This window comes from Callithrix jacchus, chromosome 17 (assembly GCF_049354715.1).
Source record: "Callithrix jacchus isolate 240 chromosome 17, calJac240_pri, whole genome shotgun sequence".
Classification (NCBI taxonomy): Eukaryota; Metazoa; Chordata; class Mammalia; order Primates; family Cebidae; genus Callithrix; species Callithrix jacchus.
In genome coordinates, this window is record NC_133518.1 from 45,782,582 (window position 1) to 45,798,408 (window position 15,827).

Here is a 15,827-nt window from a genome sequence, read left to right on the forward strand (position 1 = left end):
CACCTTAAGCATTTATCCTCTGTGTTGTAAACAATCCAATTATTCTTTTAGTTACTTAAAAATGTACAATTATATTATTGAATATAGTCAACCCGTTGTGCTAGCAAATACTAGATCTTATTCTATTTTTTTTTTTACGCATTGACCATCCCCTCTTCCTCTCAGCCCACCTGTTACTCTTTCCAGCCTTTGGTAACCATCCTTCTACTCTGCCTCCATAAGTTCAATTGTTTTGATTTTTGGATCCCATAAATAAGTGAGAACATGCAATGTTTGTCTTTCTGTGCCTGGCTTATTTCACTTAACATAATGACTTACAGTTCCATCCATGTTGCATATGACAGGATCTCATTCTCTTTTAATGGCTGATAGTACTCCATTATGTATACGCACCAGATTTTCTTTATCCATTTGTTGACAGACACTTTGGTTGCTTCCAAATCTTGGCTTTTGTCAGTAATGCTGCAGTAAGCATGAGAGTGCAGATATCTCTTTAATAGACTGATTTCCTACCAAAAACATAAAAAATTCGCTGGCTGTGGTGGCACATGCTTGTAATCCCGGTTACTTGGGAGGCTGAGGCAGGAGAATTACTTGAACCCAGGAGACGGAGGTTGCAGTGAGCTGAGATCGTGCCATTGTACTCCAGCCTGGGCAACAGAGCGATACTAAAAAAAAAATGTTTTGAGCTCCTTTATCCTGGTTATTAATCCCTTGTCATATGGGTAGTTTACAAATACTTTCTCCCATTCTGTGGATTATCTGTTTACTTTATTGTTTCCTTTGTTGTGCAGAAGCTTTTCAACTCAATGTGATCCCACTTGTCCATTTTTGCTTTGATTGCCTGTGCTTGTGGGATATTACTCAGGAAATCTTTGCTCAATCCAATATCCTGAAACGTTTTCCCAATTTTTTTTTAGTAGTTTCATAGTTTGAGGGCTTAGATTTAAGTCTGATTCATCTTTATTTGATTTTTGTATATGGCGAGAGATAGGAGTCTAGTTCCATTCTGCATATGAATATCCAGTTTCCCAACACCATTTATTGAAGAGACTTTCCTTTCCCCAATGTATGTTCTTGGCACCTTTGTCAATAATGAGTTCACTGTCACTATGGGGATTTGTTTCTGGGTTTTATATTCTGTTGTACTGGTCTACATGTCTATTTTTATGGCAGTACTATGCTGTTTTGGTTAATATGGCCCTGTAATATAAGTCAGGTAATGTGATTTCTCCAGTTTTGTTCTTTTTGCTCAGTTTAGCTTTGGCTATTCACGGTCTTTTGTGGTTCCATATAAATTTTAGGATTATTTTGTCTATTTCTGTGAATACCAATTTGTCATTGGTATTTTCCTAGGCATTTGCATGGAATCTGTAGATCGCTTTGAGTAGTATGGACATTTTAACAATAGTGATTGTTTCAATCTATGAACATGGAATATCTTTTCATGTTTTGTGACCTCTTCATTTTGTGTTTTGTAATTTTCATTGTAGAGATGTTTTACTTCTTTGGTTCAGTTAATTCCTAGGTGTTGAATTTTCTTTGTGGCTATTGTAAATGGGATTACTTTTTCAGATTGTTCAGTGTTGGTTTGTAGAAATGCTACTGATTTTTGTAAGCAGATTTTTTATCTTGGATCTTTATGAATTTGTTTACCAATTCAAGTAGCTTTTTGGTGGAGTCTTCAGGTTTTTCCACATATAAGATCATATCATCTGCAAACAACGATAATTTGACTTCTTCATTTCAAACTTTGATGCCTTTTTTTCTTTTATCATGTCTAATTGCTAGCCAGAGCAATTCTAGTCCTTTTTCATCTCTAGCTAGAGCAATTCCAGTCCTTTTCCATATCTGATTTTATTTGAATTTTTTTCTTTATTTCTTCGTTAGTCTGGCTAAAGGTTTACCAATTTTTTAACGTTGTTCTGTTGCAGATCTTAGAGGAAAGGCTTTTAGTTTTTCCCCATTCAGTATGATACTGCCTGTGGGTGTGTCATATATGGCTTTTATTATGTTGAGGTATGTTCCTTTTTTTAGGGTTTTAAAAAATCATGAAGGGATGATTGATTTTTCTTTTTATTATACTTTAAGTACATGTGTGGATCATGCAGGTTTGTTACATAGGTATACATGTGCCATGGTGGTTTGCTGCACCCATCAACCTGTCATTTACATTAAGTATTTATCCTAATGCTATCCCCGCCGCCCTGCCCCCCAGCCTCCCACCTCCCAACAGGCCCTGGTGTGTGATGTTACCCTCCTTCTGTCTGTGTATTCTCATTGTTCAACTCCAACTTATGAGTGAGAACATGCGGTGTTCAGTTTTCTGTTCCTGTGTTAGTTTGCTGAGAATGATGGTTTCCAGCTTCATCCATGTCCCTGCAAAGGACATGAACTCATCCTTTTTTATGGCTGCATAGCATTCCATGGTGTATATGTGCCACATTTTCTTTATCTGGTCTATCATTGATGGACATTTGGGTTGGTTCCAAGTCTTTGCTTTTGTGAACAGCGCTGCAATAGACATACGTGTGCATCTGTCTTTATAGTAGAATGATTTATAATCCTTTGGGTATATGCCCAGTAATGGGATTGCTGGATCAAATGGTATTTCTAGTTCTAGATCTTTGAGGAATCACCACACTGTCTTCCACAGCGGTTGAACTAATTTACACTCCCACCAATAGTGTAAAATCATTCTTATTTCTCCACATCCTCTCCAGCATCTGTTGTTTTCTGACTTTTTAACAATCGCCATTCTAAGTGGCGTGAGATGGTGTCTCAATGTGGTTTTGATTTGCATTTCTCTTTTTTTTTTTTTTTTTTTTTTGAGACAGAGTTTTGCTCTTGTTACCCAGGCTGGAGTGCAATGGCGCGATCTCAGCTCACTGCAACCGCTGCCTCCTGGGTTCAAGCAATTCTCCTGCCTCAGCCTCCTGAGTAGCTGGGACTACAGGCGCGCGCCACCATGCCCGGCTAATTTTTGTATTTTTAGTAGAGACGGGGTTTCACCATGTTGACCAGGATGGTCTCGATCTCTTGACCTCGTGATCCACCCGCCTTGGCCTCCCAAAGTGCTGGGATTGATTTGCATTTCTCTAATAACAGTGATGATGAGCTTTTTCATATGTTTGTTGGCTGCATAAATGTCTTCTTTTGAGAAATACCTGTTCATATCCTTCACCCACTTTTTGATGGGGTTGTTTTTTTCTTGTAAATTTGTTTAAGTTCTCTGTAGATCCTGGTTATTAGCCCTTTGTCAGAAATGATTGCAAAAGTTTTCTCCCATTCTGTAGGTTGCCTGTTCACTCTGATGATAGTTTATTTTGCTGTGCAGAAGCTCTTTAGTTTAATTAGATCCCATTTGTCTATTTTGGCTTTTGTTGCCATTGCTTTTGGTGTTTTAGTCATGAAGTCTTTGCCCATGCCTGTGTCATGAATGTTATTGCCTAGGCTTTCTTCTAGGGTTTTTATGGTTTTAGGTCTTACATTTAAGTCTTTAATCCACCTTGAGTTAATTTTTGTATAAGATGTAAGGAAGGGATCCAGTTTCGGCTTTCTGCATATGGCTAGCCAGGTTTCCCAACACCATTTATTAAATAGGGAATCCTTCCCCCATTGCTTGTTTTTGTCAGGTTTGTCAAAGATCAGATGGTTGTAGGTGTGTGGTGTTATTTCTGAGGCCTCTGTTCTGTTCCATTGGTCTATATATCTGTTTTGTTACCAGTATCATGCTGTTTTTGTTACTGTAGCCTTGTAGTATAATTTGAAGTTGGGTAGCATGATGCCTCCAGCTTTGTTCTTTTTGCTTAAGAGTGTCTTGGCTATGTGAGCTCTTTTCTGATTCCATATGAAATTTAAAGTAGTTTTTTCTAATTCTGTGACAAAAGTCAATGGTAGCTTGATGGATCTATAAATTACTTTGGGCAGTATGGCCATTTTCACAATACTGATTCTTCCTATCAATGAGCATGGAGTGTTTTTTTTTTTCATGTGTTTGTGTCCTCCCTTATTTCCTTGAGCAGTGGTTTGTAGTTCTCCTTGAAGAGGTCCTTCACATCCCTTGTAAAGTTGTATTTCTAGGTATTTTATTCTCTTTGTAGCAGTTGTGAATGGGAGTTCACTCATGATTTGGCTCTCAGTTTGTCTATTATTGGTGTATAGGAATGCTTGTGATTTTTGCACATCGATTTTGTATTCTGAGACTTTGCTGAAGTTGCTTATCAGCTTAAGGAGATTTTGGGCTGAGACTGTGGGATATTCTAAGTATACAATCATGTCATCTGCAGACAGAGACAATTTGATTTTCTCTTTTCCTAATTGAATACCCTTTATTTCTTTCTCTTGCCTGATTGCTCTGGCCAGAACTTCCAATACTATGTTGAATAGGAGTGGTGGAGAGATGGCATCCTTTTCTTGTGCCGGTTTTCAAGGGGAATGCTTCCAGTTTTTGCCCATTCAGTGTAATATTGGCTGTGGGTTTGTAATAAATAGCTCTTATTATTTTGAGATACATTCCATCAATACCTAGTTTATTGAGAGTTTTTAGCATGAAGGACTGTTGAATTTTGTCGAAGACCTTTTCTGCATCTATTGAGATAATCATGTGGTTCTGTTTATGTGACGGATTATGTTATATTTGTCATTGGTTCTGTTTATGTGATAGATTACGTTTATTGATTTGCCTATGTGGAACCAGCCTTGCATCCCAGGGATGAAGCCGACTTGATTGCGGTGGAGAAGATTTTTGATGTGCTGCTGGATTCAGTTTGCCAGTATTTTATTGAGGCTCATTGATGTTCATCAGGTATATTGGCCTGAAATTTTCTTTTTTTTTGTCGTGTTTGTGTCAGGTTTTGATATCAGGATGATGCTGGCTTCATAAAATGAGTTAGGGAGGATTCCCTCTTTTTCTGTTTCTTGGAATAGTTTCAGAAGGAATGGTACCAGCTCCTTTTTATATCTCTGGTAGAATTTGGCTGTGAATCCATCTGGTGCTGCACGTTTTTTGGTTGGTAGGTTATTACTGCTTCAATTTCAGAACTTGTTATTGGTCTATTCAGGGATATGACTTCTTCCTGATTCAGTCTTGGGAGGGTGTATGTTTCCAGGAATTTATCCATTTCTTCTAGATTTCCTAGTTTATTTGCATAGAGGTATTTAAAGTATTCTCTGATGGTAGTTTGTATTTCTGTGGAATTGGTGGTGATATCCCCTTTATCATTTTTTATCGCATCTATTTGATTTTTCTTTTTTTTTTCTTTATTAGTCTGGCTAGTGGTCTATCATCTATTTTGTTGATCTTTTCAAAAAACCAGCTCCTCGATCTATTGATTTATTTTGAAGGGTTTTTCATGTCTCTTTCTCCTTCAGTTCTGCTCTCATCTTAGTTATTTCTTGTCTTCTTCTAGCTTTTGCATTTGTTTGCTGTTGCTTCTCTAGTACTTTTAATTGTGATGTTAGGGTGTCAATTTTAGATATTTCCTGCTTTCTCTTGTGGGCATTTAGTGCTATAAATTTCCCTCTACACACTGCTTTAAATGTGTGTTATTTGTGAATTTGATCCTGTCATTATTATGCTAGCTGGTTATTTTGCCCATTAGTTGATGCAGTTTCTTCATACTGTCAATGGTCTTTACAATTTGGTATGTCTTTGCAGTGGCTGGTACCAGTTGTTCCTTTCCATATTTAGTGCGGTGAGCCAAGATCATGCCATTGCACTCCAGCCTGGGTAACAAGAGCGAAACTCAAAAAAAAAAAAAAAAAAAAAAAAAGAATGTTGAATATTGGCCCCATTCTCTTCTGGCTTATAGGGTTTCTGCTGAGATCTGCTGTTAGTCTGATGGGCTTCCCTTTGTGGGTAACCCCACCTTTCTCTCTGGCTGCCCTTAACATTTTTTCCTTCATTTCCACCTTGGTGAATCTGATGATTATATATCTTGGGGTTGCTCTTCTTAAGGAGTATCTTTGTGATGTTCTCTGTATTTCCTAAATGTGAATGTTGGCCTGCCTTGCTAGGTTGGGGAAGTTCTCCTGGATAAATCCTGAAGAATGTTTTTCAACATGGTTCCATTCTCCCCATCACTTTCAGGTATGCCAATCAAACGTAGATTTGGTCTTTTCACACAGTCCCATATTTCTTGGAGGCTTCGTTTGTTTCTTTTCACTCTTTTTTCTGTAATCTTATCTTCTCACTTTATTTCATTAAGTTGATCTTCAGTCTCTGATATCCTTTCTTTCGCTTGATTAATTCGGCTATTGATACTTCTGTAAACTTCACGAAGTTCTCTTGCTGTGTTTTTCAGCGACATCAGGTTACTTCTGTTCTTCTCTAAACTGGTTATTCTAGTTTGTCTAACCTATTTTCAACATTCTTAGCTTCCTTGCATTGGGTTAACACATGCTTCTTTAGCTCGGAGGTTTTTGTTATTACCCACCTTCTGAAGCCTGCTTTTTTCCATTCATCAAGCTCTTTCTCTCTCCAGTTTTGTTCCCTTGCTGGCAAGAAGCTGTAATCCTTTGGAGGAGAAGAGGCATTCTTGTTTTTGGAATTTTCAGCCTTTTAGCACTGGTTTCTCCCCATCTTCATGGATTCATCTACCTTTGTTCTTTAATGTTGGTGACCTTTGGATGAGGCCTCTGAGTGGACACCCTATTTGTTGATGTTGATAACTATTCCTTTCTGTTTGTTTTCCTTCTAACAATCAGGCCCCTCTGCTGCAGGTATGCTGGAGTTTGCTGGAAGTCCACTCCAGACCCTGTTTGCTTGGGTATATCACCAGTAGAGGCTGCAGAACAGCAAAGATTGCTGTCTGTTCCTTCCTCTGGAAGCTTTGTCCCAGAGGGGCACCTGCTAGATGCCAGTCAGAGCTCTCCTATATGAGGTGTCTGTTGGCCCGTACTGGGAGGTGTCTCCCAGTCAGGATACACAGGGATGAGGTACCCACTTGAGGCAGTCTGTACCTTATCCGAGCTCGAATGCTGTGCTGGAAGATCTGCTGCTCCCTTCAGAGCTGTCAGGAAGGGATGTTTAAATCTGCTGAAACGAAACCCACTGCCACTCGTTCCCCCAGGTGCTCTGTCCAAGGGAGATGGGGGTTTTATCTATAAGTTCCTGACTGGGGCTGCTGCCTTTTTTTCCTGAGATACCCTGCCCAGAGAGAAAGAATCTAGAGAAGTAGTCAGGCTGCAGTGGCCTTGCTAAGCTGTGGTGGGCTTTGCCCAGTTCGAATTTCCCCTTGGCTTTGTTTACACTGTGAGGGTAAAACTGCCTACTCAAGCCTCAGCAGTGGCAGATGCCCCTCCCCCCACCAAGCTTGAGCATCCCTGGTCAACCTCAGACTGCTGTGCCGGCAGTGAGAATTTCAAGCCAGTGGATCTTAGCCTGCTGGGCTCTGTGGGGGTGGGACTCACTGAACCAGACTACTTGGCTCCCTGGCTTTAGCCCCCTTTCCAGAGGAGTGAACAGTTCTGTCTCACTGGTGTTCCAGGTACCACTGGGATATGGAAAAAAAAACTGCTGCTGCCAGCTTGGTGTTTGCCCAAATAACTGCCCAGTTTTGTGTTTGAAACCCAGGGCTCTGGTGGTGTAGGCACTGGAGAGAATCTCCTGTTCTGCTGGTTTCAAACACTGTCGGAAAAGTGCAGTATCTGGGCCAGAATGCACTGTTCTTCCCGGTACAGTTTCTCACAGCTTCTTTTGGTTAGGGGAGGAAAATCCACTGCTCCCTTGCACTTCCCAGGTGAGGTGATGCCCCACCCTGCTTTGGCTTGCCCTCAGTGGGCTGCACCCACTGTCCAGCCAGTCCCAGTGAGATGAACCTGGTACCTCAGTTGGAAATGCAGAAATCACCCACCTTCTATGTCGATCTTTTTGGGAGCTGTAGACTGGAGCAGTTCCTATTGGACCATCTTGCCAGCAGACCCAGCCATTAGCTCTTCAAATGCAATCTACTTCTGTTTTTCTGTGTTTTTGGGTACCAGTTATGCATTATACTTCATCAGTGTATCCTCTTTTTGGAGAAGTATGTCTTCTGTATTTTTTCTGAATGCAGCATAAAGAACTGAAAGAATCATCTTCCAAAAGATAACAGTTTATTAATGTCACATGCCTTTCACATTATACAGTTAAATATTTCCTTCATTCTGTGATGGAGGGTTGGCAGGACAGAGTGTATGTGTGTGTGTGCGATATGTGTGTAAAGTCCTAGAATGCTTTATTTCCAGAGGAGAACATTATAAGATAGGGTTTATTCAAATAATTCTTAAAGTCAGCTAACTAAGAAGTTATGAAGTTTTGATACAGGAATGACCTCAATTGCCCTGAAAGAGTAGTGGATTCTTTTAAATATAATTTTCCTTAACTCCTATTGTACTTTTTGTGTTTTTTCATTTAGGCAACTCAAATTTTTTAATTGCCAATTTCTGCTCCTTTTGATTCTACAAAAGAAACTATGTTTCCAGTAACCCCTAAACCCCAGGATTCCAATCAACCATCAGACAGATTCATGACTGAAAAACAGGTAAACTTAAAATATTTTAAGCCCTTGCTTCTCAAAATATGTGTCAAAGAATGCTACATCTACAAATGGGAAAATCTAACTTTAAAAGGGTTCTTTCATCAAATAATTTTGGGCAATGCCAGGTTAAAAACTATTAAATGGTTTAATTACTCTAAGACTTCACAATATTATCAGTCTCCAAAGGGAGGATTTAGCATACAACATTTCATACTATTTAACACTAGTTTGATGAACATTTCACTAGACTAGTGTTCGTAGCATGTACTTTGGAAAATGCCATTCCCAACTATTTTCAGAATTTACAATTACTTTATCTTAAAATGACAGCAGTATCAGGGAATAATATATATAAGCTAATCATTTAAAATATGTGACTCTATTATGTATGGAGCATTTTTTTGTTTTGTTTTGTTTTTGAGACAAAGTCTCATTCTGTTGGCCAGGCTGGAGTACAGTGGCATGATCTTGGCTCACTGCAGCCTCCACCTCCTGGGTCCAAGCTAAGGCAGGGTTTCACTGTGTTAGCCAGGATGGTCTCGATCTCCTGACCTTGTGATCCACCTGCCTCAGCCTCCCAAAGTGCTGGGATTACAGGTGTGAGCCACTGAGCCCGGCCCAGAGCATTTTATTTTCATGAGTTACAGTAGATGTTCTGAGACACTAACAGAGCTTTTAAAACAAACATCAGTGATAATTTTAGTTGTGTCCACCACAGAGTTAAACTGTGATCAGAAAGCCTAAAGCATAAATGAGGGAAAAGTTATGAGTGGTAGGAGATGTTTAAAAAAAAAAGGAGGCTGGACACAGTGGCTCATGCCTGTAATCCCAGCACTTTGGGAGGCCAAGGTGGACGGATCATGAGGTCAAGAGATAGAGACCATCCTGGCCAACATGGTGAAACCCCATCTCTACTAAAAATACAAAAATTAGCCGGGCATGGTGGTGCATGCCTGTAGTACCAGCTACTCAGGAGTTTGAGGCAGGAGAATCTCTTGAACCTGGGCAGAGGCTGTGATGAGCCGAGATCATGCCACTGCACTCCATCCTGGCAACAGAGCAAGAGTATCTCAAAAAAAGGAGGAAAAAGTCAATAGTCAAAAGGGAAGATTTGTTTGACTTTGAGAGTATCTTTCAGGGTGATTCTATTAAGAGTCATATATCCAGATGGATGGGTTCCTTTTGACAAGGAGCTGTCTGAAATATTGGCTCCAACTAGTCAGGTATGTTTTGATTTTTCTGTGACCCTAGTCATTATGAAAGTGATACTTATAAGTGACTCACCTTTTCTTTACTATTCAATTATTATAGCCTAGTTTACAGCTGTTTTTTTCTGGGCAGGGCTTGGTGTGGTTTAATTAAATCTAAAACCTTACTTAGATTTATTTGATTCACTGAAATTGCAAGGTGTTTTGTTGTTTGTTTTGTTCTTTGAGGCCTACATATAAGTGTTCTGTATAATGCAATAATTTGTGCTTATTTATATACTTCTAGTCTAATTTTGCTAGAAACAATAAATGTGTTGTTTTGATATTATGTATGCATAAACATTTATACTTAAAACCTTTGGAGAAAAATTTCTATTCCGAAAATGCAGGACATTATATATGAGAGAATTTCTTCACTTTATATCTTAAAGTTGACCCTTTTTCCTCTCTGTATAATTGTAGCAGGAAGAAGCAGAATGGGAAAGCATAAATGTGTTGTTGATGATGCATGGCTTAAAACCTTTGTCCCTAGTCAAAAGAACAGATTTCAAAGGTAATTAGATCCTATTCTTGCTGCTTAAGGTAAAATGTTTATTTTTCTTTAAAAAAATTTTTATGTTAAAATTTTTTTGCCTTATATTTTTACTATCTGTATTATATACGTTTTAAATGTAGATCTCATCATTTTTGACAAACAGTCATCACAAAGGATGAGACAGAATTTGAAACTGTTGGTGGAAGAAACATCACGTCAACAGAACATGATACAGGAGCTTATAGAAACAAATCAGCATCTTAGGTAATAAAATGGAAAAGGTTTCTTTTGAATTGTTTGTATGCATTCTAAAAATAACTGCCTTGAAAACAATCTTGAAATTTAATTTCCAGTTTTGATTAAACTAAAAAATATTTTTTGAGGTAAAATTTTAATAGGTAAATCTTTTGGTAATAGCATAGATACTTAATGGTACCCTACATTTCTTCTATTAGTTTTTGTTGCAGGTTGAGCATCTCAAATCTGAAAATCTAAAAGGCTCCAAACTTTGTAACTTTTTGAGCACCAATATGATGCTCAAAGGAAATGCTTATTGGAGCATTTTAGATTTTGGATATTCAGATTTGAGATGCTTAACTAGTAAATGTGATGCAGTATTCCAAAATCTGAAAAAAATCTGAAATATGAATCACTTCTGGTTCCAAGCACTTTTTTTTTTTTTTAATTTTTTATTGGATTTTAGGTTTTGGGGTACATGAGCAGAGCATGTAAGACAGTTGCGTAGGAACACACATGGCAGTGTGCTTTTCTTTCCTTCTCCCCTTCACCCACATTTGGCATTTCTTCCCAGGCTATCCCTCCCCACCTCCCCCTCCCACTGGCCCTCCCCTTTTCCCCCCAATAGACCCCAGTGTTTAGTACTCCCCTTTCTGTGTCCATGTGTTCTCATTTTTCATCACCCACCTATGAGTGAGAATATGCGGTGTTTCATTTTCTGTTCTTGTGTCAGTTTGCTGAGGATGACGTTCTCCAGATTCATCCATGTCCCTACAAACGACACAAACTCATCATTTCTGATTGCTGCATAATATTCCATGGTGTATATGTGCCACATTTTTCCAATCCAGTCTATCATCAATGGGCATTTTGGTTGATTCCAGGTCTTTGCTATTGTAAACAGTGCTGCAATGAACATTCGTGTACATGTGTCCTTATAGTAGAACGATTTACAGTCTTTTGGATATATACCCAGTAATGGGATTGCTGGGTCAAATGGAATTTCTATTTCTAAGGCCTTGAGGAATCGCCACACTGTCTTCCACAATGGTTGAACTAATTTACACTCCCACCAACAGTGTAAAAGTGTTCCTTTTTCTCCACATCCTCTCCAGCATCTGTTGTCTCCAGATTTTTTAATGATCGCCATTCGAACTGGCGTGAGATGGTATCTCAAGGTGGTTTTGATTTGCATCTCTCTGATGACCAGTGACAATGAGCATTTTTTCATATGATTGTTGGCCTCATATATGTCTTCTTTTGTAAAGTGTCTGTTCATATCCTTTGCCCACTTTTGAATGGGCTTGTTTGTTTTTTTCCTGTAAATCCGTTTGAGTTCTTTGTAAATTCTGGATGTCAGCCCTTTGTCAGATGGGTAAACTGCAAAAATTTTTTCCTATTCTGTTGGTTGCCGATCCACTCTAGTGACTGTTTCTTTTGCCATGCAGAAGCTGTGGAGTTTCATTAGGTCCCATTTGTCTATTTTGGCTTTTGTTGCCAGTGCGGTTCCAAGCATTTTAGATAAAGAGAATACAAAAACCTTTAGAAAGTCAATATGTTGTTATATGGATATGTTTGGTAATTTGATTTATTTTTAATACTAAGGGAAGAAATTATATGTCTCTTAACTTAGAAATGAACTTCAGCTAGAGCAAAGCCGAGCAGCCCATCAAGAACAACGAGCTAATGACTTGGAACAAATTATGGAGAGTGTGAAATCCAAAATTGGTGAATTGGAGGATGAATCACTAAATAGGTTTTGCCAGCGACAGAATAAAATAAAAGATCTTCAACAGGAGCAGAAAACTTTACAGGTACTGAATTATGAATTCTTAGATGATGGTTAGTACTAAAACAGCTAATTATGGTCTCAGGTAACTTGCGTGTTGCTTAATTTAGTGGTTTTTACCTTTTTTGGCCTATCACTGCTACTTTGAAATTCCCTTCGCTTGGTTTCCAGAATATCCTCTTTGTTTCCCTCTGACCTCACTGATCATTCTCTAATTTCTTTTGCTGTTTTTTTTTCTCATCTCCCTCACCTCTTGGTATTGGAATTCCCCAGTGCTCAGTCCTTAGATCTTTTCTGTTTCCTGTATACTCTGATTCCCTTGGTGATCTCAATCTAATTTGGGATCTGAAATTTCTATCTATAGCCCAGTCCTCTCCCCAAATGCCAGACTCAAATCTAGCTGCCTACTTTATATCTCTACTGGATATCTAATAGGAATCTACAACTTTGTTTATTTACTTTTTTGACACAGCTTCTGGCTCTATCACCTAAGTTGGGGTGCAGTGGTGTAGTCTTGGCCCAATGCAACCTCTGCCTCCTGCACTCAAGTGATTCTTCCACCTCAGCCTCTGGAGTAGCTGGGAATATAGGTGCATGCCACCATGCCTGGCTAATTTTTATATTTTTTATAGAGACAGGGTTTTGCCATGTTACCTAGGCTGGTCTTAAACTCCTGAGCTCAAGTGATCCACCCTTCTAGGCCTCCCAAAGTGCTGGGATTAGAGGCGTAGGCCACTGCACCTGGCTGGTGGCATCTACAACTTTTTATGTCTAAAACTTCTTTTTGTAGAAATGGCAACTTTATAACATTAAATAATTAACTCCCTAATTTTAAAAGCTATTAAAACTTCGGTGTTTATTGTGATGAAAGAAAATGAGTCTTTTGTGCTGGTAACTGTTTAGTTGCATGAGGTGTTTCTGATCTTTACTAACGTACCATTTTAAACATTAAGTCCTTATTTTAGTGGTTTTGCTCACACAACACTATATATACCTTTGCATATGTAGGTTCAGATTACCTAAAAGGGAGCAGTATTCATCAGGCAAAGTCTAGAATTCCCCTCAGTGTATGCTGCCAGTGTTGGAGGTATCAAGTGAGTTAGCATAAATTCCATGGAGTTTGAGAGACTCTACCAGAGATACTATGGAGCTCTAGTATGAGGATAGAGGCAGTTGGTACACTATCCTCATTTATGCTGCCAGCTTGGGGCAGGCAGTACTAGAGCTGCTGGTATTGATCATAGTTTCAGAGAAGACATTGCTGGACAAACTCCTTTACCATTAGAATGTTGTATTTTTAGACTGGCTTTGTTAACAAGGTTGCTTTCTTCATCAATAGTGTATTTATAAAATCATGCAGTAGGCTGGGCCCTAGAACTCCCAAGAGAATATGCCCTTTGTCTTCAGCTACCAGAGTGGGTAGAGAGGGACTATCAGGTGGGGGCAGGGTTAGGTGTTTCTGAGCTCAGATTCTCCTTAGGTGGGGCTTGCTGCAGCTGCTGTGGGGAATAGGGGTCTGGTTCCCAGGTAAATAGAGTTATTTTCCCAGGAGGATTATGGCTGTCTCTGCTGTGTCATGCAGATTGTCAGGAAAGTTGGGGAAAGCCGGCAGTTATAGGCCTCACCTAGTTCCCATACAACCCAAAAGGCTGGTCGCATGTCACCAACAGCACCAAGTTCATTTCCAGGCAGTGGGTGAGCAGAGCTGAGAACTTGTCCCAGGCTACCAGCCTCCCAGCTGAGAAAGCAAGCAGGGCTTCCGTGGCTCCCCATTTGTCAAATCTGTACACTGGATTTATTCTTGCCCTTCCCCAAGTTCTGGCCAGGAAACTTCATGTCAGATTGGAGTTGTTAGAAAGTTCAGCTGGGGGTTTCCTTCTCTATGTGGTCTTTTACCAGCTTCCCTGGCAGCCTTTCCAAAGGGCCCCTGTGAGACAAGTCAGAAATGGCTTCCCAGGGGACCCAGAGATCCCACAGGGCTTTTCCCATTCCTTCCTCTACCCCTTTATTTTGCTCAGCTCTCTAATTTGACTCAGTTACAGGTAAGGTCAAATCCTGTGCCATGAACTAGACCTTCAGGTTCCCCAGTGAGGATGTATATTCAGGAGTAGACAATCCCACCTTTCCCACTTGCATAGCTTGGGCATTCACAGTATTTGGGGTGTCTCCTAGGTCCTGCAGGAGCAATCCACTTCCTTGAGAGGTCTGTGAATTTTCTCAGCTTTCCTGGTATATTCCTGAAGTAGTTTTGGAGCAAAAGTTTGTGGTATGAGTCTCCACCCACTGCTCTATTCATTTGAGTGGGAACTGCAATCTAGTCCTGCCTCCTATCTGCCATTTACCCCTAGCATTTCCATGTCTTGTTTCTTTAAGCTGTAGTTCATGGTGTCTTGTTTCCTTATGTGCCTGCTTATCTGCATATGCAAGGAATAGTATTTTTAAAAGTATTGATGGGAATTATTCGAAGCCTAAGATTAAGGCATCTTATTCCAAAGAGCAAGCTGGGTCACAACCTGGCTTCCAATCTCCTGGATATAACCAAGGAACCTCAAGCAAGATCTTAGTTTAAGGAGTTGGAGAAATATTTTTATTTATTTATTTTTTGAGATGGAGTCTTGCTCTGTCTCCTAGGCTGGAGTGCAGTGGCACTATCTTGGCTCACTGCAACCTTTGCCTCCCGGGTTCAAGCAATTCTCCTGCCCCAGCCTCCTGAGTAGCTGGGACTACAGGCGCTCACCACCACACCTGGCTAATTTTTGTATTTTTAGTAGAGACGGGGTTTCACTATATTGGCCAGGTTAATCTCGAACTCCTGACCTTGTGATCCGCCCACCTCAGCCTCCCAAAGTGCTAGGATTACAGGCATGAGCCACCGTGCCTGGCCAGAAATGACAGTTTATATATATCATTTGACATAAGAAAATAACAATCCTCTTTAGAGGAAGATGCCATGCACATACCATGCAGGAAACCCAAAGAAGTGAGTTTAGCTTTGGGGGCTACAGTTTCCCCCAAGGGTGTTTTGGGATTTTTGAAAATTAAGATGATTGTATTTTTTTTTCTTTATTGTGTTAATGTGGTGTATTACATTGATTGATTTTTCTATGTTGAGTCATCTTTGCATTCTAGGGATAAATTCCACCTGGTCATGGTATATAATCCTTTTACTGTGTGTTGAATTTGGCCTGCTAATATTATGTTGAGGATTTTTGCATTCATATTCGTAATAGATATTGGTCTATAGTTCTCTCCTTTTTGTAGTATCTCTGGCTTGGTATCAGGATAATGTTGGCCTGGTACAGTGAATTAAGAGATATCCAGCTGATTTTTGTATACAGTAGTTCCCCCTCATCCATGGTTTTGCTTTTTGTAGTTTTAGTTACCTGTGATCAATTGCAGTCTGAAAATATTAAATGGAAATTTTCAGAAATAAATAGTTCATAAGTTTAAAATTGTACACTATTCTGAGTAGCATGATGAAATCTCATACAATCTTGCTCAGTCCCATTCAGGACATGAATCATCCCTTTTCCACCTTA

General features: G+C 39.6%; 1 protein-coding gene across 9 annotated transcripts in view; it reads left to right on the forward strand.

Moving 5' to 3' along the window:
• CEP70 (centrosomal protein 70) overlaps positions 1-15,827 on the forward strand; it is a 63,669-nt gene that overhangs the window by 8,354 nt on the left and 39,488 nt on the right. For 6 of the 9 annotated variants that reach the window (XM_035278711.3, XM_078354127.1, XM_008983759.4 and 3 more), the window contains 4 exons: positions 8,397-8,522; positions 10,190-10,280; positions 10,403-10,526; positions 12,133-12,313. In XM_035278711.3, coding sequence (XP_035134602.1) covers positions 8,454-8,522; positions 10,190-10,280; positions 10,403-10,526; positions 12,133-12,313 — 465 coding nt within the window. In that variant the 5' untranslated portion in view covers positions 8,397-8,453. The remainder of the gene's footprint in view (positions 1-8,396; positions 8,523-10,189; positions 10,281-10,402; positions 10,527-12,132; positions 12,314-15,827) is intronic. The other 3 variants (XM_078354130.1, XM_078354129.1, XM_008983763.5) reach the window with 1 other exon arrangement.